Raw genomic sequence first — 24,239 nt, 5'->3', positions numbered from 1 at the left:
GCATGTGAGATGCATTCAATACCAACCTTCAGAGTTGATTAGTCAGGATAACAACCACGTGTGAGTGTGTGCACCCTGGACCAGAGGATTGTTATTTAGAGCCAAGTGCAGCGGAGTGACTTCGTGTGGATTTATACACTGTCTCTCTAGTACCGTGTTTGGTCCAGGGGGCACTTGGCAGGGTTTCCCATAATACAGCATGGAACATGTCAGGAGAGGGAGAGGGTGACGGACTGGAGAGAGGGGAGCAGAGGGGTTCTGTCTGGCTGTTGCACGAAGACTCGGATCAGCATCAGTCCGGGGCCCTTGTCTCTCCTCAACAACCACTATTCAAACCCAAACATCAGATGGAGACTTGCAGATAGAGTCCACCATTAGAGATGGACATCTCCACACCAAAACATCCCCAGTGCATCTGAGAGGAACTGCCTGTCCAGCATAGTACTGCACTACTGGTGACCTACTGTTGTGACTTCACCCTTTAAGGTAGATGGATAGAGTACAGTTTGTATATTATCTCCAAACCTTCAGGGTTCTCATTTCACCAGACATTCCCGTCTTATTTTGATTTAATCTCTGCTTTGCCTCGCAAAACAAAATAAGCAACAATTTTACTCATGGAGCTGGTATTTACAATGGAGCGAGGGTTTCCTTGCCAAAAGGTTAGCTAAAACATAGCAAGCATTTCTCTATAATTTCATTTAGCTTTACGGTGTAATACTGTATTGTTATTTCTCCCCTATATTTTCACTAAGGCAACAACAGGCCAGAGGTCCATCCATTCTGCAGTTATTTGGTCCTGATTCTGTGTCCTGGTCCGTAGCCCAGGTCCATGGATTTGTCTCAGATGGGCTGTAATAGGAACAGAAATAGCAGATTGCCTCGGCAGTAATTACTCTCGTATTTCACTTTCACCCCTCTCCTCTCAACACCCTTCCCTGTCAAAAGGCCCTTGGAGATATATCACAGATTGCACTGATGCCAGTGATTGTGTGTGTGTGATCCCTAAACACCCCACAAAGCTAGTGTGACCTCTACAGTGTGCTATGCACCACAGTCTCTGTACAGTGACAGAATGATGCCTCATTAGAACGAGATGGGAGGCATGTGTGTTTCTATCTAAAAACATCTCACATTCCTGATGATATCATCATTGTGAGGCCAATCAAGAGTTTATGGGCCACATGTAACATGTCAGTTTGGGGCTAATCGTAGGGGTGCGTACTAGGAAAGGTGATACCTAGTCAGTTGCACAACTGAATGGATTCAACCGAAAAATGTCTTCTGCATTTAACCCAACCTCTCTCTGAATCAGAGAGATGCGGGGGGCTGCCTTAATTGACGTCCACGTCATCTGCACCCAGGGAGCTGCTACTTCTAATGGAAGTAGGTGTGGGATCTCATCACTCAGAATAGTTCTTTAAAACTTCTTAGGGCTGCAATCCCGTTAACGGGATGATATGACAACAGCCAGTGAAAGTGCAGGGCGCCAAATTCAAAACAACAGAAATCTCATAATATAAATTCCTCGAGCATACATGTATCTTATACAATTTAAAGGTCATCTTGTTGTTAATCCCACCACAGTGTCCGATTTCAAATAGGCTTTACAGCGAAAGCACCACAAATGATTGTTAGGTGACCACCAACTCACAGAAAAACCCAGCCATCTTTCCAGCCAAAGAGAGGAGTCACAAAAAGCACAAATAGATACAATTAATCACTAACCTTTGATCTTCATCAGATGACACTCATAGGACTTCATTTTACACAATACATGCATGTTTTGTTTGATAAAGTTCATATTTATATTTTAAAAAAATAGTTTACATTGGCGCGTACGTTCACTAGTTCCAAAAACATCCAGTGATTTTGCATAGCCACATTAATTCAATAGAAATACTCATCATAAATGTAGATGAAAATACAAGTTATACACATGGAATTATAGATATACCTCTCCTTAATGCAACCGCTGTGTCAGATTTCAAAAAAACTTTACGGAAAAGCAAACCACGCAATAATCTGAGACAGCTCAGAAAATAAAATTATCCTCCATGTTGGAGTCAACAGAAATCTGAAATCACATTATAAATATTCCCTTACCTTTTGATGATCTTCATCAGAATGCACTCCCAGGAATCCTAGTTCCACAATAAATGCTTGATTTGTTCGATAATGTCCATTATTTATGTCCAAGTAGCTACTTTTGTTAGCGCGTTTAGTACACCAATCCAAACGCTCGTGCGGGTCCATCCGAACGTCGGACAAAAACTTAGTTATATTACAGGTCAGAGAAACTTGTCCAACTAAGTATAGAATCAATCTTTAGGGTGTCATCATAAATCTTCAATAAAGTTCCAACCGGAGAATTCCTTTGTGTCTAGAGAAGCCATGGAACGCTATCATGTGAATTGCGCGTGACCAGCCCGTGGCTCTCTGCCAGACACCTGGCTCATTCAGCTCCCATTCAGCCCAACAACACAGTAGAAGCTTCATTCAAGTTTCTAAAGACGGTTGACACCTAGTGGAAGCCCTAGGAAGTGCAACTTCATCCATATACTCACAGACATCATTCAAACAGTTTTAGAAACTTCAGTGTGTTTTCGATCCAATACTAATAATAATATGCATATATTAGCAACTGGGACTGAGGAGCAGGCTGTTGACTCTGGGCACCTTTCAGCCAAGCTACTCAACACTGCCCCTGCAGCCATAAGAAGTTAAATCAGGCTGTACTGTAACTCAGTGGATGTCTGTGTACAGCCACTGAGCCCCAGCTTGGCCGTCCTCAACTCCACACTTTCCTGAAGCAGTGCACTCAAGTCACCTCAAGTACTTGTAAGTCAATGGAGGACCAAGTGAGCCTTCAAGACTGGACTTCATTGTAATTTCTGTGTTTTCTTCAGAATTCTGAAGAAAAAAATATTTCTGAGGAAATGTCATTCCCTGGTGCAGAACAAGCCCATGTTTGTCCCTACAGGAGAGACAATGAACCTGTGTCTGCTGAGACAGACTGTTAGTGACGCATTTTCCCTGCTCTCATTAAATGCTTCAAGGTTTGTTTACATACCCTACCCCATTTTTTTTCAATTTATTGCAATTATTTGAAGTATTCAAAGTAAATATTTACCTTACTGTCATTCTGAGTCAATTGTTATTTTAATGAGATAAGATGCTCTGCCAGTGCGTTTGAGACCTGCAGGTCTGTCTGTGTGGTGTGAGTGATGTGATTGGCTGATTGAGCCAGAGGTATCAGATGAAGACCATGCAGTGTTACTACTTCTTGTTCCTGTCATGCCTCAACCCACATTTTACACAACTTCTTTGAAAACCAATGAGCTCTGACCAAACACATTAGTTGTCCATTCCTCAAGTGCTTTGACCTCAACAGTTACAGTAAGATGCTAACTAAACTGTCCAAAGTGGATGCCAGTGCTATCTGTGCTGGACGCATCTTATCTGTGTATGTGGTAAACATTCTGCAGCTGTTTTAAGTCATATCTCCTACTTGACAGCCACATGACTCAAAGACATGACTGACCTTAATTAGAGTATTTGCAGTAATAGGGAGCCTATTTGTTTTTGTGTGCGTGCAGCCGCTGTGCAGAGCACCTATTCTCCCTCTCTCCCCCTCCAAGCTGTTGCAGGTTTGAAAGTGGACATTGCACAAGGCATGGCCAGGCGAGCAGAGCCCTGCTGTGGAAAAAGGGGTAAAAATGCATCCTGGCATCTCAACCATTTCCTATCAGAGAGAATTATGGGCCCCATGACAGTACTCACAAAACGCTGTCAGAATGTCATTCACACATGTGCTCCTTCACCTGCTGGGGGTTGTTGGGCGTAGGAGAAAAGTTGTAGGTCCATTCATTCTAGATTAGTATATGTTCAGATGTACTCTGGGCTGACCAATGCTGTGATGCTATTGGCCAGATGGGCCATAACCAATGTTCTGTCAAAGCTGAGGGCGCACAGCTCACAACGGCCTTCCGTGCAGAAGAAATATAAGCCCGCACAGAGAAGCACGAGATTGAACTTCATTCAACTTTCTACAGTTTCCCATTTAGTTAACACTATCAATGTTTCGCTCTACTGCGGCAATTGTGATCGAATCAATGCAATATTAGTCACTTTCAATGTAATATACTGAAACGAAACAAACGATGCAAGATTTAGTATGCAAAATGAACTGTGCAAGAGATTTTCTTGTAGGCAGAGTGCATTGGAGTAGGATTCTATTGCATTGACAGGCATGACTTGGGGCCCATATTCTACACAGACTGGTGAACCATAACCAGTCAGAGCTGCAGTAGGTCTATATGCAAAACAAACCTCCAAATGAGCTTGGAGGCCGTACAACACTCCTTCCGTGGCCTCCAACTGCTCTTAAATGCTAGTAAAACAAAATGCATGCTCTTCACCGATCTCTGCCCGTACCTGTCTGGCTGACTAGCATCACTACTCTGGATGATTTTGACATAGAATATGTGGAAAACTATAAATGCCTAGGTGTCTGGCTAGACTGTAAACTCTCCTTCCAGACTCGCATTAAGCATCTCCAATCCAAAATGAAATCTAGAATCGGGTTCTGAACTTCTGGAGAGAGTTTGCTGCACTGAAAGTAAAGGGGCTGAATAATTTTGCACGCCCAATTTTTCAGTTTTTGATTTGTTAAAAAAGTTTGAAATATCCAATAAATGTCGTTCCACTTCATGATTGTGTCCCACTGGTTGTTGATTCTTCACAAAAAAATACAGTTTTATATCTTTATGTTTGAAGCCTGAAATGTGGCAAAAGGTCGCAAAGTTCAAGGGGGCCGAATACTTTCTCAAGGCACTGTAAATAGCCCATCCAACAAACTACCTACCTCATCCCCATATTTGTCTTTGTTTTTCTGCTCTTTTGCTCACAAGTATTTCTTCTTGCACATCCTTATCTGCACGTACAGTTGAAGTCGGAAGTTTACATACACCTTAGCCAAGTACATTTAAACTTAGTTTTTCACAATTCCTGACATTTAATCCTAGTAATAAATCCCTGTCAGTTAGTTCTGTTAGGATCACCACTTTATTTTAAGAATGTGAAATGTCAGAATAATAGCAGAGAGAAGGATTTATTTCAGCTTGTATTTCTTTCATCACATTCCCAGTGGGTCAGAAGTTTACATACACTGAATTAGTATTTGGTAGCATTGCCTTTAAATTGTTTTTACTTGGGTCAAACATTTTGGGTAGCCTTCCACAAGCTTCCCACAATAACCCACAATGGCCCATTCCTCCTGACAGAGCTGGTGTAACTGAGTCAGGTTTGTAGGCCTCCTTGCTCTCACATGCTTTTTCAGTTGTGCCCACAAATTTTCTATAGGTTTGAGGTCAGGGCTTTGTGATGTACTCCAATACCTTGACTTCGTTGTCCCCTTGTGCTTGGGGTCATAGTCTATATGGAAGACCCATTTGCGACCAAGCTTTAACTTCCTGACTGATGTCTTGAGATGTCCCCATGTGCATTTGCAAACCGTAGTCTGGATTTTTTTATGACGGTTTTGGAGCAGTGGCATCTTCCTTGTTGAGCGGCCTTTCAGGTTATGTCAATATAGGACTTGTTTACTGTGGAAATGGATACTTTTGTACCTGTTTCCTCCAGCATCTTCACAATGTCCTTTGCTATTGTTCTGGGATTGATTTGCACTTTTCGCACCAAAGTAAATTAATCTCTAGGAGAACGCCTTCTCTTTCCTGTGCGGTATGACGGCTACGTGGTCCCATGGTGTTGTACAGATGACTGTGGCACCTTCAGGCGTTTGGAAATTGCTCCCAAGGATGAACCAGACTTGTGGAGGTCTACAAAAAAAAAATCTGGGGTCTTGGGCTTTTTTTTTTTTTTCCCCCACGATGTCAAGCAAAAAGGCACAGTCAACTTAATGTATGTAAACTTCTGACCCACTGAAATTGTGATACAGTGAATTATAAGTGAAAAAAATCTGTATGTAAACTTCCGACTTCAACTGTAATCACTCCAGTGTAAATTACTAAATTGTAATTACTTCGCCACTATGGCCTATTTATTGCCTTACCTCTTTACTTCATTTAAACACACCGTATACAGATTTTTCTACTGTGTTATTGACTGTACATTTGTTTATCCTATGTGTAACTGTTGTTTTTGTCGCACTGCTTTGCCTTATCTTGGCCAGGTTGCAGTTGTAAATGAGAACTTGTTCTCAACTGGTCTACCTGGTTAAATAAAGGTGAAATATAAATTCAATTTTCATATTGAACATTCACTTTGAACTGGACTGCGTTTCGATTACAGTATGAGCGGTCACTAGATGCGCTTGTTTTGAGATCAAAGTGAGAGCTGCATGTAGCCACGTGTGCATATTTCTTAATTTTATTTCTTCATTATCCCAGTTATAGCTCGGTTGTAGTCAACGATGGGGGAGTGATTGCTTCCAACAAGAGAACAAACGGTGTGCATTTCTAGCCATCTTTGAAAAGCGAGTCAGGTAAAGAGATTTTATATCTTAAAGGAGCAGTGTTGTATTTTGTGACAGTCTTGAATAAACTTAAGTAGCCAATAGGCAGAAGGTAGCATTATTTGTCTGATTCTCTAATAATTAATTTGATTTTGTAAAGTGGTTTCTTACATCAAACATAACATTTTGTGTGGCGCAGCAGTCTAAGGCACTGCATCTCAGTGCTTGAGGCGTCACTACAGACAACCTCATGCGAATTCACAACCGGCCGTGATTGGGAGTCCCCTAGGGCGACGCACAAATGACCCAGCATCTTCCGGGTTTGGCCTGTGTAGGCCGTCATTGTAAATAATCATTTGTTCTTAACTGACTTGCCTAGTTAAAGATGAAATATTTGTATTTATTTTTAAATGTAAGTCACCTTGTCGGAAGGATGCCAAGCTTAATGGAATGTAGGCATTGAACACCACACATTGGCTGCTACTGTAGGCTGAATGATAGAACAGCTATTTCCAAGTTAAAATGTTCTTGGATGTGTTTTTCTCCATTGCTTTTGATAGTAGACAGTAGATAGCAGACCTGAAATTTGCTCAGTGCACAATGGAGGGAACCTTGGCTACAACCCCATTCAGACCAGGGTGTGAGAGTCAGGGAACCTGCTTGCGCTCTTCCCATTTGGTTTGGATCAGAAACAACAGCTACTCTTCCTGGTGTCCACATGAAACATGACATAGTACAGAACATTATTAGTCAAGGACTAAACTACATACATTTAAAATGCCACGCATAGCCTACATGCATTATTTATACTAAAGTATGTGGACAGTCTTTCAAATGAGTGGCTTTGGCTATTTCAACTACACCTGTTGCTGCAAAATTGAGCACACAGCCATGCAATCTCCATAGTAAACATTGGTAGTAGAATGGCTTGTACTGAGGAGCTCATAGATTTTCAACATGGCATGTTCATAAGATGCCACCTTTCCAACAAGTCAGTTTGTCAAATTTCTGCCCTGTTAGATTTGCCCCTGTCAACTGTAAGTGCTGTTATTGTGCAGTGGAAACGTCTAGGAGCAACAACGGCTCAGCCATGGTGGTAGGCCACACAAGCTCACAGAACCGGACCAGCGACTGCTGAAGTGTGTAGCGTGTAAAAATCGTCTGTCCGGTTCCAACACTCACTAACGAGTTCCAAACTGCCTCTGAAAGCAATGTCAGCTTCATGAAATGGGTTTCCATGGCCTAGCAGCCACACACAAGCCTAAGGTCACCATGCGCAATGCCATTGGATGCGTTCTATGGAGTGATGAATCACGCGTCACCATCTGGCAGTTTGACGGACAAATCTAGGTTTGGCGGATGCCAGGAGACCGCTACCTGCCCCAATGCATAGTGACAACTGTAAAGTAGTCATGGCTCTATATAATATGTCCGAACAGTGTGCCAACTGCTTGAACAGACAGTTCAGTACCTTCAACACATCAATACCTCGCACAAAGACCAAAAGTGATGCAGTCAATCTCTCCTCAGCTTTGAGCCAGGCGAGATTGACACACGTTACTGACACTTTCTCTCCATGTACATCTAAGTGCCATACTTGCTGCTTTGTTCTGGACCAACTGAAATTTACAGTGCCTTGCAAAAGTATTCATCCCCCTTGTCGTTTTTCCTATTTTGTTGCATTACAATCGGTAATTTAAATGGATTTTTATTTGGATTTCATGTAATGGACATAACACAAAATAGTCCAAATTGAGAAAAAAAATCTAAATACATTTTTTTTTCTAAAAGTGGTGCGTGCATATGTATTCAACCCCTTTGCTATGAAGCCCCAAAATAAGATCTGGTGCAACCAATTACCTTCAGAAGTCACATAATGAGTTAGATTGCACACAGAGTCTGCAACACGACCAAGCAAGGGGCACCACCAAGCAAGTGGCACCATGAAGACCAAGAAGCTCTCCAAACAGGTCAGGGACAGAGTTGTGGAGAAGTACAGATCAGGGTTGGGTTCTAAAAAAAATATCAAACTTTGAGCACCATTTTAAATCCATTATTAAAAAATTGAAAGAATATGGCACCATAACATACCTGCCAAGAGAGGGCCGCCCACCAAAACTCACGGACCAGGCAAGGAGGGCATTAAACAAAGAGACCAAAGATAACGCTGAAGGAGCTCTACAGGGGAGATTGGAGTATATGTCCACAGGACTACTTTAAGGCGTACACTCCACAGAGCTGGGCTTTACGGAAGAGTGGCCATAAAGAGCCATTAAAGAAAAAAATAAGCAAACAAGTTTGGTGTTGGCCAAAAGGCATGTGGGAGACTCTCCAAACATATGGAAGAAGGTACTCTGGTCAGATGAGACTCAAATTTAGCTTTCTGGACATCAAGAAAAGCGCTATGTCTGACACAAACCCAACACCTCTCATCACCCAGAGAATACCATCCCCAGCAGCATCATAATGGGGGGTTTCATCGGCAGGGACTGGGAACTGGTCATAATTGAAGGAATGATGGATGGTGCTAAATACAGGGAAATTCTTGAGGGAAGCCCGTTTCGTCTTCCAGAGATTTGAGACTGGGACAGAGGTTCACCTTCCAGCAGGACAATGACCCTAAGCATACTGCTAAAGCAACACTTGAGTGGTTTAAGGGGAAACATTTTAAATGTCTTGGAATGGCTTAGTCAAAGCCCAACCTCAATCCAATTGAGAATCTGAGGTATGACTTGCAGTACACCAGCGGAACCCATCCAACTTGAAGGAGCTGGAGAAGTTTTGCCTTGAAGAATGGGCAAAAATCCCAATGGCTAGATGTGCCAAGCTCATAGACCTACCCCAAGAGATTGCAGCTGTAATTTCTGAAAAAGGTGGCTCTACAAAGTATTGACTTTAGGGGGGTGAATAGTTATGTGCGCTCAAGTTTTCATTTTTTTGGTCTTATTTCTTGTTTGTTTCACAATCAAAAATATTTTGCATCTTCAAAGTGGTAGGCATGTTGTGTAAATCAAATGATACAAACCACACAAAAATCTGTTTTAATTCCAGGTTGTTAGGCAATAAAATAGGAAAAATGCCAGGGGGTGAATACTTTTGCAAGCCACTCCCTCTTCGCAGTACATGACCACACAGCTGGGCTGTAGTCCAGGTGCGACAACTAGAGCCTGTAAGACCCGTCTGGTCGACTGAGATGCCAAGAAGGCAGAGCATTGCCCTATCATGGACAGAGCCCTTCCCATTTGAATAACCATTGAGCCTATATGTTTTGACAATGATAGCTTGCTATCCAGGGTTACACCCAGCAGTTTAGTCTCCTCAATCATGGTTTAGCGTTGAGCATATTATTCGGTTTTAGAGATATTTTGCACTCATGGCTTTGCTTTGCTAAAGAGAGCATGGTCCACAACATCACATATTGCATGAATGGGAATCTTTCTTCGCCCTCCTCTCTACTAGGATGTACTGCTGTGTGTTAGGCTGGAGACCCTGTGTGAGACTGTCAATCTCCCTCCACGACCTGAACAGTAACTTGGTTAAGGTTTAATTTAGAGTCCCCCACTTCTCCTGCTCTCCTTTTAATATCCTCTGTGAGAAGAGGAGTGGGTTCTTGCTGTGAAAAGCTCTCACTCTGCTCTGCTTGGTTGTAGATCGGTCATGTCTCTGGACTGGTTGGACAGGCTAACATAACGACTGCACTGGGAAGTTCTCACGAGCATCGTTATCATGTACAGATAAAGCCATTCCCCTTGGATGTCAGCCAGCAGGACCAGGTTAACATAGCCAGGGAACACAGTACAGGCCAGGAAGTGAAGTGATTTTATTCCATGCTTCTGACATTCAATTTGATTAGTGTACCAAAGTTTGTAGTATATGTGTCTGTGTGCACGGCTGTACTCAGTATTGTGCTTGTTTGTCAATGAGTCAGCTTATGAGTGAGTATGGCTCATGCTCTATGGTTTCTGACCCAGTGAGTATGAATAATACCACAGCACAGCAGCCTCATAAAAGCCTCCTCCAGCTCCCCTTCTATGCTTTTAAATGCCTGTCTCAGTCGGATGGTTCCTGGAAAGCGCTGAGGGAGAGGTGTCTGGAGTCTGCAGGAAGCTGCTCTCTGCTCACTTCCTGTCATGGGGCCATGTTAAACGTGCCGGTCCAGGGTCTTTGTTTGCTGAGTATAGGCCTACGTGTTTATCAGGGGCAAAACATCATGAGTCATCCGTGAACCACAGCCTTGAGAGAGAATGAAAGAGATGGAGAAAAGAGGAGGGGAGATGGCTTCCTCCTTCCTAAGCTGAGCTGCATGGGAGCACGTTGCTCTCCTCACCCTTCTGTACACAGATGCGCTTAAGCACATACATTTTATACACGCGCCCTACCCCTGCACACTTGCATGTGCTCGTATGCGCTGGGCTCTGCGGCGACTGCAGTGTCCCGAATCATAAACGGCAGCATTCCTCTGTCTCAATGTAAACAGGCATATGTGCTGCTGGTGAACCAGGGATAACTCCAAGCACATGCAGTAGAGCCTACATAGATCAGCAGCATCAGGGTCTCCCTCACGCCTTGCCGCCTTTCAGTTATTCAGCCTCACTGTAGTTGGGCGTCTTTATACTCTCAGTATGGCTTGCTGTGACCTATTGGCCTAGGAAGTTCTACACTACAGTAAATCATGGCGCCAACCTGGATAGCTGCTTCTAAGACCTCATGTCTTCCCTAAACTTGGCACTTGAAGAACATCACTTTCCCTCTTCTGTCAGATTACAGCGCGGCCCTGTTTGTAGATGATACTGAGGTTGCCTAAAGTAAACGGGATTGTGCCAGAATGACATATGAACATGTACACTGGGTCTGTTTTTTTTACAGATAGCAGAGCACGGCTTGGTCTTATGACTCTTCTTCATGCTCTGAATCAATTCTTCTGCCTTTTGATGTTGACAAGCTCGACTCAAGGCGTTACAGTACAGTGTTTTGGAAAGATGAATTAGAACGATGCTTTATCAAATGTTAGCCCAGACTTGGCTCCTCTGACCTTGTGGTCTTTTTGTCTGAATAACGACGTCTCTGTTAAATGTTTCCATTTTTCTGCCCTTGCACTTCTGCTCCTGGGGTTATTTGGAGAGTTTTCGCTGGGTTCTTTGAACCTCTGTGACCTGCAGCATTGTCAGGGATGCCGGTAAACAAAGATTTGGTGGCTCTCCAAACTGGAGCGTTCAACCGCAACCCAAAATAACTGAAAACCAACTGCAAGGGGAAAACAAAGTATATCGCTCCGTTCATGGGGGGCCAGGCTTTCATGTTTAGCTGAAGACCGTGTGTTTTGCATTTGTCTCCTCTCTGTACATTCCTCAGTTTTTTGGGAAGGTATGAGGGAATGGGGGGTTTATTCAAAAGGCCCCATCTCCACTATTGGCAAGTCCAGCATTCCTGTCACAATCCTTTTACCCCCCTCTCTTGCCAAAATGAGAGGCTCTGATCGTGTGTGTGAGGTGGTGTGCGTCTTTGTGAAAATGCAAAGTTTGTTGAATGCGTGCTTGGTTATGAAGTGTGTGTTTGTATGTGTATGAAAGATTGGTTGTGAATGCAGATGTGTTTTGTGTGTGTGTGTGTGATTTACGACGTATCCTGCCCTTGGGGTCCCTGTGAGGGTTATGAGACACAGCACCAGATCAGGATCAGCTCTGCTGTTTTGACATGGACTTAAATCAAGTTTCCGGCGACCATTCTCATTTTCCCAGTTGAACAAATAAATCCCCACAAAGCTCATGGAGATAAGTACCAATTTCCTGTGTGTGGAGCTCTTTTGGGTCCGAATTGGGTCCTTTTCAGATTTTCTCCTTTTCCCATCCAGTCTCTCTGTTTTCAATATGAGCCATTTTATTTTGGCCCTTAAGTCCCCAGTTCTACTGGATGTATTGTACTATCTTCCGGAATGCCGTGCTTATCTCTAATGCTCTATTGAATACAACTTATTTTATTTCAAATAGACCCCAGTACAGATGCATTCTGTGAGTGGTATAAAAATGGGAGAAAAAATTGTCAGCTGGGCTCTAGCTGTTAAAACAAATTTAATGTCTGTTTTTGGGGGGAATCATCATGGTGCTTGACTAATGGATGTTGCATTTTAAAGCCAAGACAATTTGTGATTTTATGCAACACAATTTCATGGTTTTATTCAATGTGTTTGTAGATGTTGATCCCAGAAACTCTGGGATGTAATCTGGAGCAGGAATGCACAACATGAAATGACCAACAAATTCAATTACTTCAATTATTATTAGTTGTTTGCAAAAATGACATCAGGTTTTGCTCGTACGTAATGTGTTTAATGAGAGGTGCGCTGCCCAGACCTTATTGATCCATAGTGATATAACAGGTGTACTTGGAGGCCCGACCTGCTTCTGTAACATTATCATGCTGTGTCCTGACCTCCCCTCTCCCCTGTTGTGTGACCCACAGGACTGCTCCAGCTCTGAAGAGTACACGGTCGCCTCCGCCCTGCTGCCCCTGACGACGGCCTTTTACCGGGTGAGTGACTGACTGGGAGATTCCATTCCACAGAGCTCTTCTCCTCTCTCACACAGACAGAGCGGATAGAGAGTCAGCCAGCAGGTCCTTTTGATTATATTGCTCAATCAAGGGCAGGACGGCCTGGCATTCACAGCAAGCTGGCCGTCCTAATGGAGGGTATTTATAACGGGGGGCAATAATAGAAAAGGGATAGGGTGTGATATCCCAGCTGTCCTGGCGCTGGTCCTGTTCTGAAGGTTGCCTCTGGTGCATGCAGCATGCTCTGACCTCATGTCAGGAGCTGTGTTCCAGGCAGGACAAGAGACTTCCCAGGCCTCTGACCATGCAGCTCTGGGACAGGGGCGGGGACAGAGGAGTGTCCCGCTGGTCTCAGACGAGCCACATTAGGATAAAGGGGGTGAGAACTGTACTTCACACCAAATCCCAGAGGGCCGCTGTGGTTTGTGGTTTCCAACCTCCCGTGATCAAACTTGGTTGCTGCGGCACGCACGACAAATGTCCCCACCGCTCTGCTGTTGCCACGGCGACAGACACAACTGTGGGCTGTTGCCCTGCATTGGGTACAGACCGTAAGAGACAGAATTTCGACCTCGCCCACTCTCTGCCATTGTGTATGACACTGTTTTTACAGGACTGATGTAACGCTCTGTGATAAGCCTGCTCTCTCTGTTTCCCAGCCAGGTTATCCATTCTATCAGACCACAGTGGCATTGGAAATGTACACACAGTCAATTATCTAACTAAAACCAAGGGAATTGACTCTGTTTGTTGATACAGGTGTACGGTGTGACCTGCTATGTAATGGGGGTGAGAGCAGAGTTGTTTCTGTACACAACCTGAGGTCACAGAGCCCACTACACCACATTGTCCATAGTTTGGTTTGTTGCTGTAATGGAGTAACAGTATCTCTCTGTGACCGTCAAGTTGTCAACACAACACTGTGACCCTATGCTCCAGCTTTCTGCCTCTTCATTAAGACATCTGAAAGCCATTGCCCAAATGCATTGGATTTTCTGTCGTTTCTTTTCCTATTTCCTCATTTTACGTAACCATACAATCTGATTAAAGGATTACGTTAAAGGACTTTTATCACCAGGTTTTCAGAAAGCGACACGAATCCTGAGAGGCATCTCATTCTCAACGGAGCAGTTTCTGGCACGGGAGGAATGAGAAGGAATGATATCGTGAGCTCCAGAACGCAACAGATTTCTCCCAGATTTCCAAAGGAATGGCATTAACTGTAGAGTCCAGTGTGTGGTCACGCAAATGGCGAAAGGCAAGAGCACAGGAATCCACCACGGTCCATATTGTGTAATCTCTGTAATCGAAAAACGCCATGAAAAAGCTGGAAAAACAACATATCCCACAAAAAAACGCCATGAAAAAAAAAATGCCATGAAAAAGCTGGAAAAACAACATATCCCCAAAAAACAGAGCACCTTGTGATGGTTCACAACGTTCCACAGAGATTCTCGGGATAATCTCAGCATCGCACGATAGTCAATTACATGCTTTTGCAAAATGTCTGTTGGCCTGCTTTACTCTCCCCCCCATCCTGCCACATTTCCCCAAAGTCTTTGACTTTACCACACTGACTGTTATGGGGCTGTTCAAAGCATGCTTGGCAGCAGATGAAGCAGCTAGTGGAGTGTTGGGTTTACGCCACGCTGTAGTAGAGGACCATGACAGTCTACTGTAGGACACTGCTGAGAGAACCATTTGTAGAATCGTTGGTTGAGAGAAAGGGAACAGAAGGAGTGTATGCTCTCTGTATCCAGGTGACAATCGTGACAAAAAGGTGACAAAATAACTAAATGAAATGTCCAATATTCTTTCAGTGGTACATGTGTTGTGTTACAAAGCCAAAAAGAGAGAATTTCAACCAGAACCGTTTGTTTCTTTGCCATGGAATGGTTTTGACACGGGTCTTGTGGTCAAGATTATTTGCGTACCTTTTCATGGAAGATTAGCTCTGATTTCATTCATCATGTTGCACATGTTGCACATCTGCATCCAAGTACTCCTAACTTCAGTACTAAACTGCTAAGCCCTCCAACCTTACTACAACAGCGCCCTGCCCTCAAGTTAAGACAACCTGCTGTCGGTGGATCCCATTTAGATTTCCTAGAAGGTGAAGCTGATCCGATAGGTGTCTACCTGTGGGTCATGCCAGGGTAGGGAGAACCTGTTATACAATGGTAGTTCAAACTGGGCCAGAGGTATCCCGGAAAGGCATTTGGACAGCGGAATTCACACACACACACACACAACCTGTCTGTAATCTCCATGGAAAGACGTAGTTAATCAGTGCTCAAGGGGCTTTGAGTGATTAGGCTACTTTTTTACACCTTTTACGTAACCACAGTAGTCCAGGCTTGCCTCGTGAATTTGCTGCATAGTTTCATTATAAACAAGTACTTATTTTGAGTTTCTCATGTAGATGACTTTACAAGAGCAGGCCTATTGCTTTCCTTAAAAGGTGTAATTCCATCCGTGTAAATAGTGAATTGTACATATTATACTGTCTTGCAGTGGCAAGGCGGGATCAACACAATACATGCCGTACGGTAGCACGTGCCATTGACGACAACCGCCTTGCTGGTTACTGTATCGTTGTTTTTTTTACAGCCAGTCCTCATGCTCAGCCCCCGGGAGTATAAATCACCTTATCGGGAAGTTCTACATTCCCTCAGCCCCTCTCAACGAGGTCAGTTGGCTTAAGGCCCTTTCCTATTAAAACCGCTGCTTCACCTGTAACTGTTATCCATCACTCCTCATTGACATCTTCCACAGAGCCTCTCAATCCATCAACCTCTGCTGCCTGCAGTAACTACAATGAGAAGTGGGGATCGGGTCTGGAAGAAATTTGGTTAGGGCTTCACATCCGGGGTTTTTTCACCACAGTATGTAATGCCTTCAATCACTACAATGCCCCCATCGGAAGGCTGCCCCCAGAAACACTCTAAATTAAAATGACCCTTTTACAGTATAATATTTATAGTAAATCCCCTAAGTCTTAAGGTAGAGTGACAATTCATGAAAGCCTTATGAGGTTTTTCTCAATTTAATCGGATTAATATGGGCTGTCCTGTCACGGTGGTCTTTTTTCTCTTAGCTTTAGCCTGGCTAGTCTGTAGCCTGGCTAGTCTGTTCCCTCCCCAGTGGACTGTCTTCAGCCCACAGTGCTGCTGCCCAACCTCTCCTCACTACAGAATGTGGGAAGCTTCCCAGCAATGTGCCCGCTCCCACAGTGTTTGGCTAGTCTGTTCCCTCCACAGTGGACTGTCTTCAGCCCACAGTGCTGCTGCCCAACCTCTCCTCACTACAGAATGTGGGAAGCTTCCCAGCAATGTGCCCGCTCCCACAGTGTTTGGCAGTCTGTTCCCTCCACAGTGACTGTCTTCAGCCCACAGTGCTGCTGCCCAACCTCTCCTCACTACAGTGGGAAGCTTCCCAGCAATGTGCTCCCACAGTGTTTGGCTAGTCTGCTCCACAGTGGACTGTCTTCAGCCCACAGTGCTGCTGCCCAACCTCTCCTCACTACAGAATGTGGGAAGCTTCCCAGCAATGTGCCCGCTCCCACAGTGTTTGACTAGTCTGTTCCCTCCACAGTGGACTGTCTTCAGCCCACAGTGCTGCTGCCCAACCTCTCCTCACTACAGAATGTGGGAAGCTTCCCAGCAATGTGCCCACTCCCACAGTGTTTGGCTAGTCTGTTCCCTCCACAGTGGACTGTCTTCAGCCCACAGTGCTGCTGCCCAACCTCTCCTCACTACAGAATGTGGGAAGCTTCCCAGCAATGTGCCCACTCCCACAGTGTTTGGCTAGTCTGTTCCCTCCACAGTGGACTGTCTTCAGCCCACAGTGCTGCTGCCCAACCTCTCCTCACTACAGAGTGTGGGAAGCTTCCCAGCAATGTGCCCGCTCCCACAGTGTTTGGCTAGTCTGGACCCTCCCCAGTGGACTGTCTTCAGCCCACAGTGCTGCTGCCCAACCTCTCCTCACTACAGAATGTGGGAAGCTTCCCAGCAATGTGCCCACTCCCACAGTGTTTGGCTAGTCTGGACCCTCCCCAGTGGACTGTCTTCAGCCCACAGTGCTGCTGCCCAACCTCTCCTCACTACAGAGTGTGGGAAGCTTCCCAGCAATGTGCCCACTCCCACAGTGTTTGGCTAGTCTGGACCCTCCCCAGTGGACTGTCTTCAGCCCACAGTGCTGCTGCCCAACCTCTCCTCACTACAGAATGTGGGAAGCTTCCCAGCAATGTGCCCGCTCCCACAGTGTTTGTGCGAGAGACATTGTGTGTGTTTTGGTTTGTGTTTTGGGCAAATGTTCAAACTGAAGAGCCGCCTTTCATTGACCTATATTCTGCCCCTTCCTTCCCTCGGTCTGTCTGGCAGGCTGCACAGTGAGGTCTGCGAAACTAACCACTCTTGGAACAACATATGTTACTTACTTTAGAGGGCTATATGTCTGGTGATGTCGTCATAATGCAGCCAACAGGTTGAACTGTGTTTGACAGAAGCTTCTGGGTTGAACTGGGTTGGCGTGCTCTCTTGGGCTCAGTAAGTAGTTTACCTAAACTGCATGCAACCTTTGTACAGGCCATATCTCAGTTAGCACTCACGGGTTGTTGAATTGTTCTGTATAAATGTTTCTGAATTCCTAGGAAATATATTACTTCTGATAAACCGCATCTTACTACAAGCGTCAGCACTGTTTGATTCGGTGTTATTGTGCCCTTTTTAATAAACTCACATGTTTATCATGTTTTTATTCTTGCAATTGAATGTAGACCAAGAGTAGAGATCTGCCTACCTCTTGGCTCTTTGAGGTTTCATTTCAATTGGATGCACCAGCAGCCCAAACATGATTCTGGACTCAACACAGAAAACCATTGGACTCTTTAAATCATTTCTGCCCCAGTTTATGCGTGGAGAGATTGGAAGGTTTTCGCTGTCGAGCTGTTTTACGTTTGGTCCTGGGGAGAACGGATGATTTACGTCGTGACCTTTGTGTCCCTGTGAGACGTCTAGAGCTGGACTCGTCTCTGTTTACTCTGCATTGTAGACCATTTATGTTAACAGTACATCCCGCATGAATACTTACGGCATGATGGACTTGTTTGTTCCACGCTTTTCCACATGTCTCCTCTGTTTGCTTGACTCGGACATCTGTGTAAATACATTGTTTGGATGGCGACGTCTTTAGTGCTACAGAATGCAAATAACTCCAATGACACAATAGGGATTAATGGGGAATAAATCTATAAAGCTTGATTGGTCCAAGTCGGGTTATTTTCTTTCCCCAGTGTCTCTGTCACAAAGGACTTCTAAAGGAATGTCTATTTTTATACCCCTGGACGCCAAGTGATTTCCTCCAAAACAGCCATTACAGCCACGATTTTGTTGCCCAAGGCTGGTCACGGATCAAACACGGCACTTTTCCTCCAGTGTCCAGATAAGTACAGGTCAACCATCAGCGCTATGAGACATCGTATCTCCCTTTTTTAGAGCTGATGAACACACCCTGAGCTGTCTCTCTGTATATGTCTCTCTCCCTCTCACTGTCTATCTAGCTATATGGGCAATACTGTAATATTGAAGAGTTACCACCTTTTCCTTCAAGTCGTGTAATAAACCTGAACATCATCATCCAGGGATCCCCTAGCCAGACCTTGACATCTTATTCGGTCTCTGGGCTCTCTCTGGGCTCTCTCTGGGCTCTCTCTGGGCTCTGTCTATCTCTCTCTCTGTCTCTCTCTGCTTGTTTTCCTGCATTTGGCAAGTGGAGCATTCATATGGGTCTCTTTTGATGGTCATCTACCTCCATCCCTCCATCTGTCTTCTCTTGTCCCTCTGCACTGTGTAGTAGGTTCTGACTGCAGCCTAGACCCTGATTCCCCTCTGCTATCAGAGCAGGGAGAGCCAACCGGCCGTGGTCAACCTGACCTCCAGACAACTGAGCAGGCTGTGTTTTTAACAGGAGAGGACACACACACCTCCACTCAATGTGCTGCAAGACCCACACACCATATGACATGAGAGCATGATGACTAATATTGTAAATATTGTTCTCTGGTGCAGGTCCCCAGAATAACAGCTGCATTAAAGCGTCTACTGTTCTTGTTTTTCATATTGGTCACTGTTCCATGAATGGCCACGGTTCATTAATTTCCATCCTTTAACACTGTACATTTAGTCTAGACTCGTTAATCCAATCAGGTAATCTGTAAGTCTATTAGCGCCACAGTTTGTGGCTGTGTCAGATTTGTCTCTGACAGAGGGTTGTTAGACCAGCTCCCTGCTCTCCCTGCTCCCTGTAAATGGCTGAGACCTAGCATAAGACACAGCCTTCCTGTGAAGATGTAATGTGTATAAAACATTCCCGGGGAAATGAAACTATCCGTACGAGCTTTGACATTGGCGTCATCCCCCATACTTCCTTAACGATATAAAGCTGCGCTCTGACTGCTTACATTTTGGAGGTGAATTATGTCTTTATGACAGTGGTTTGGAGAGGAGGCTTAGTAGTGGATTTATCATTTACATCAGAGGGATACTACTCAAGGTGTAGGGCTGTCCTGAGCAGGGAGGGAGCTGAGCAGGCGGTCTACTGCTGCCCTCCAACGGCCTTCAAACCTCACTGGAGAGATGAGATACACAGGCCAACGTATACTGGAATCACTTCCAGCCCCAGTCTGACCTTTGAACTTCCGCACACGACTCTCTCACTCCCCCAGAGCTCTGTGCTCGAACCCCTGCCCTCGGGTAAGCCTCGGCAAGGTGCCGGGACTGTAGCCATTTTAGTTCTGCAGCCTCTGGTAACTACGGTAGCCCCACTGCCGCTGGTCATTCAGGGAGAACCAAGACGATAATGAACAGCGCCGTGTTGTATTGTGTCAGGCTCCGAAGGAAGAAATCAGAAGCTAATCTAATAAGAAGCTTGAGCGTCTCTCAAGGAAGACACATGGCCTTCAGACTCTGCCAGGGGGGAGGAGGGGAACATAGAGGTGGGTGTGAGGATGTTAATGTATTACGTGTCGGCACTCTGTGTTCTTGGGTCCGGGACTAATAGGTGCCTTAGCTGTTGCCCAACATTCATGTGTTTATATCGGGACATAGGAACCGTCTTCATGGCTTTAGCAGAGCTGCATGTTCTCTCTAGGTGCTGGGGGCAAACAGGTGCTTCACTTCACTTTTCATACCGTGGAAAAACAGCAGGGCCCTGTTTTTAGTACTCATCCAGAGTGAGGGCAGGAGAGTGACGGTCTTGGTGTGGTGTTGTATGTGTTGAAAACTTACAGCCCTCGAGAAATGATTGATTGTACTTGAAACCTTTGGCAGCTTTGGATTATTTTCCTATTTCCACCCAGGTTTTAATGGTCGTCTTTACAAGCTATGCTCACCACAGCCCAGTTAGTTTCACGAGTTGTGAGATGTTGAGCCCAAACTACTCTCTTGTACGTTCAGTCAAAAGCAGACAGTCAGCAGGTCTGAATGTTTGGCTGGTCAGCGCTTCAGTGTAAGCTGTTGAAAGCGTCTACTCCTCAGCCTCTTACTGTCAAAATATTCCCTCGTGTCTGCAGAAATTACCGGCTGGCGTGAGCCAGTTTGCCTACACCTGTGTCCAGGACCATCCTATTTGGACCAATCAGCAGTTCTGGGAGGCCACGTTCTACAGTGAGGTCCAGAACCAGATCCGAGCCCTGTACCTCACTGCCCCTGAAGACAAACTAGGAATCACTGCCAGGTTAAAGGTAAACAAATGAGAGGTTTCAAAGCCAAATAATGGTTGTTTTTCTATCACCTTTTTTTAGCCCCGTTTACAGAATGGCACTTAACGAGCACATATCTTTCTCTCCCCTCAGGAGCAAGGTCCCCTGCCCCCGGTGGCCCCCAGCGCCTTGGAGCGCACGGCCATGGACCTGGCGGCGGAGCAGCTGCGCGCCTGGCCCTGCCTCAGCAAGGAGAAGCAGCAGGAGCTGGTGAAGAACGAGGAGAGCACAGTGTTCAGCCAGGCCATCCACTACGCCAGCCTCCTGGTCTACCTGCTGGTCCCCCTGGACACCAGCAAGAACAAGCTGCTCAGAGCCAACCCCGTCGCTGACTGGGAGAGTGGCAGCAACAGCATCGTCACCAACAGGCGAGCAGAGCAGCTAGTTGCGCCTCACTGCACCCCACTGATATTCAGTCAGTTAAATCTGACACCTAACTATTCCCCACAGCTATATCAACAGTTATTTTGGCACAGCACACAGAAGCGCATGGCCCTCGAGAGAAATGCGCTTGATCGGAATAATAACTCAAATGTAAGGCTGTTATCTTGGATGATAGCGCTCTTGCTTGGGGAGTATCTTGTACTTTGTAATAAGGTAACGATAAGTGTGTGGGCGGACATGACGTTACCGTGTACATGATCGCCTCTAAAACGGATCAGTGTACAGCACCTCCTCAGCCATATCCTGCCCACTCCCACGTCCATCCCGTTGGCTGTCCTATCACCTGCTAAAGTTTCAGCCTCAGCTCTGCTAGGGTGGTTAACACTCAGCCTGTCTGTGGGGGTGACCTCCACTCAGCCAAAAGAAACAAAGATTGGGATTTCCAGTGCTCTGTGCTAAGAGTAATGTGATGTGTACCAAGTTTAGAAAGTCTGCACGTTTGCCTTTTCTCAGAAATGGAGAAGAGTCTGCCAAAGCCTTAGCTCCAGTTCCAAACACTTTCACTTTCTGTATACACTGCTGCTACACGGTAGCCCCCTAGCTAGTCCCCACTGATGTGTATTACTGGAGATTTTAGGCCCTTTGAGTTGTTTACATGGAGAATGTTGAAGCCTTTTGTTCTTGTTTTGCCGCTGGTTTCATGAGTGGGGGGGGGCGGGGGCGGGGGCGGGGGCGCGCGATGGCACTGTTTATTTGGTTGTTATTTTCTCTATTTTTGGTTCTTGCCCCAGACCTGTTTTGTTTCTCATAGAGAGACTTCTGGATCTCATCTGTGTGTTTTGTAAACCCCGCTGGACGTTACATCACCGTCCCATGTGAAAAGTGGCCAAGAGACCGCGTGAGCGGTCCTGGCATCACAGCTGACCTCTCGCCAGACTGCCATGCTCACAGACCTCAGACGCACTATATCGTCATGTGGATCTCTGGGAAAACTTCAAGCATCCCTCTCTGCAGCCTGTTCTATTCTCATGCCATTAATGAAGACTAAAGTCTGACTAAATGTGTGTTTGCAGTATTGCAGGCAGTGTGGCGGAGAGCTTTGACACAGAGAGCGGCTTTGAGGACTCTGAGAACAGCGACGTGGCCAACTCTGTGGTACGGTTTATCGCCCGCTTCATTGACAAGGTGTGCACCGAGAGTGGCGTCAGCCAGGACCACATCAAGAGTCTGCATAGCATGATCCCAGGTACCGTATGACCCCCAGTCAACCTCAATACTACCAAATACAACGTCAATTAAACCCCAATACACCTTTATCCCGGAGCGCTGTAGCTAGCACCGTGACCTCTGACTTCAGTAGCAAACTCCCGCTGTCCTAATTCTGTCAGCTTTATCACTTAACCCTGTATTTGTGCGTCTGACTTTCTCACTCATCATTATTTACGATTGATTCAGGATTATCCGTAATCATGGTAGACTCCACATTAATGTGTTTAGAAACATTTATATTCTTATTTACATTAAAAGTAACTCAAAAATGACACTACATCATTTACAATTTATATTGGGCACAAGATCGTCTGAAACACAACCAAAACAAACAGCAAATGCATCCAACAACTTTGTAGAGTCACAAGCTTGATTTAACAGTTCACCTGATAAGGATGAAAATACCCTCAAATTAAAGCTGACTGTCTGCACTTTAACCTCATGGTCATTGTATCATCCCAATACTTTTGTAGCTCACTGTAGGTGGTGGCCTTCAAATCTGTAAATATTGGCTTCCTGGGATTGTAATTAGGGGTGTACAAGCATGTGTTTATGTTTACCTGGGTTGGGTAACTTGTGTATGTGTTTTTGTGTGTGCATGACATTGTGCTAACTGGTCATGACCTCTGACCCCAGGCATCGTGGCCATGCAGATGGAAACTCTGGAGGCGGTCCACAGGGAGAGCAGGAGACTGCCACCCATTCAGAAGGTAGGTGCTGCCCGGCACTGGGCCACCCATTCAGAAGTTAGGTGTTGACCTGCACTGGGCCACCCATCCAGAAGGTAGATGCTGACCTGCACTGGGCCACCCATCCAGAAGGTAGGTGCTGACCTGCACTGGGCCACCCATTCAGAAGGTAGGTGCTGACCTGCACTGGGCCACCCATTCAGAAGTTAGGTGTTGACCTGCACTGGGCCACCCATCCAGAAGCTAGGTGTTGACCTGCACTGGGCCACCCATCCAGAAGGTAGGTGCTGACCTGCACTGGGCCACCCATCCAGAAGGTAGGTGCTGACCTGCACTGGGCCACCCATCCAGAAGGTAGGTGCTGACCTGCACTGGGCCACCCATCCAGAAGGTAGGTGCTGACCTGCACTGGGCCACCCATCCAGAAGGTAGGTGCTGACCTGCACTGGGCCACCCATCCAGAAGGTAGGTGCTGACCTGCACTGGGCCACCCATCCATAAGGTAGGTGCTGACCTGCACTGGGCCACCCATCCATAAGGTAGGTGCTGACCTGCACTGGGCCACCCATCCAGAAGGTAGGTGCTGACCTGCACTGGGCCACCCATCCAGAAGGTAGGTGCTGACCTGCACTGGGCCACCCATCCAGAAGGTAGGTGCTGACCTGCACTGGGCCACCCATCCAGAAGGTAGGTGCTGACCTGCACTGGGCCACCCATCCAGAAGGTAGGTGCTGACCTGCACTCCATCCAGAAGGTAGGTGCTGACCTGCACTGGGCCACCCATCCAGAAGGTAGGTGCTGACCTGCACTGGGCCACCCATCCAGAAGGTAGGTGCTGACCTGCACTGGGCCACCCATCCAGAAGGTAGGTGCTGACCTGCACTGGGCCACCCATCCATAAGGTAGGTGCTGACCTGCACTGGGCCACCCATTCAGAAGGTAGGTGCTGCCCTGCAGTGGGCCACTGAGTTCTCTGTCTGTCTGAATAGAAATTTAGTTTATCAATCATGAATATTAGTACCATTTGAAACTCGGTGAACTGTCATCAAAATGTTATCAATCTCATTAATGGAGTAATTTTGTTGTGCCTTTGAAGTAAACCTGTGTCCTTTAA

General features: G+C 45.8%; 1 protein-coding gene across 3 annotated transcripts in view; it reads left to right on the top strand.

Moving 5' to 3' along the window:
• sbf2 (SET binding factor 2) overlaps positions 1-24,239 on the top strand; it is a 165,648-nt gene that overhangs the window by 108,846 nt on the left and 32,563 nt on the right. For all 3 annotated transcript variants that reach the window (XM_024418817.2, XM_024418815.2, XM_024418812.2), the window contains exons 17-21: positions 12,935-13,003; positions 20,595-20,765; positions 20,877-21,151; positions 22,241-22,413; positions 23,073-23,146. In XM_024418817.2, the coding sequence (XP_024274585.2) occupies positions 12,935-13,003; positions 20,595-20,765; positions 20,877-21,151; positions 22,241-22,413; positions 23,073-23,146 (762 nt within the window). The remainder of the gene's footprint in view (positions 1-12,934; positions 13,004-20,594; positions 20,766-20,876; positions 21,152-22,240; positions 22,414-23,072; positions 23,147-24,239) is intronic.

This window comes from Oncorhynchus tshawytscha, linkage group LG04 (genome assembly GCF_018296145.1).
Source record: "Oncorhynchus tshawytscha isolate Ot180627B linkage group LG04, Otsh_v2.0, whole genome shotgun sequence".
NCBI classification, from domain to species: Eukaryota; Metazoa; Chordata; class Actinopteri; order Salmoniformes; family Salmonidae; genus Oncorhynchus; species Oncorhynchus tshawytscha.
Note: the sequence above shows the minus strand (reverse complement) of the source record. Positions and strands in the feature narration are given on the sequence as shown.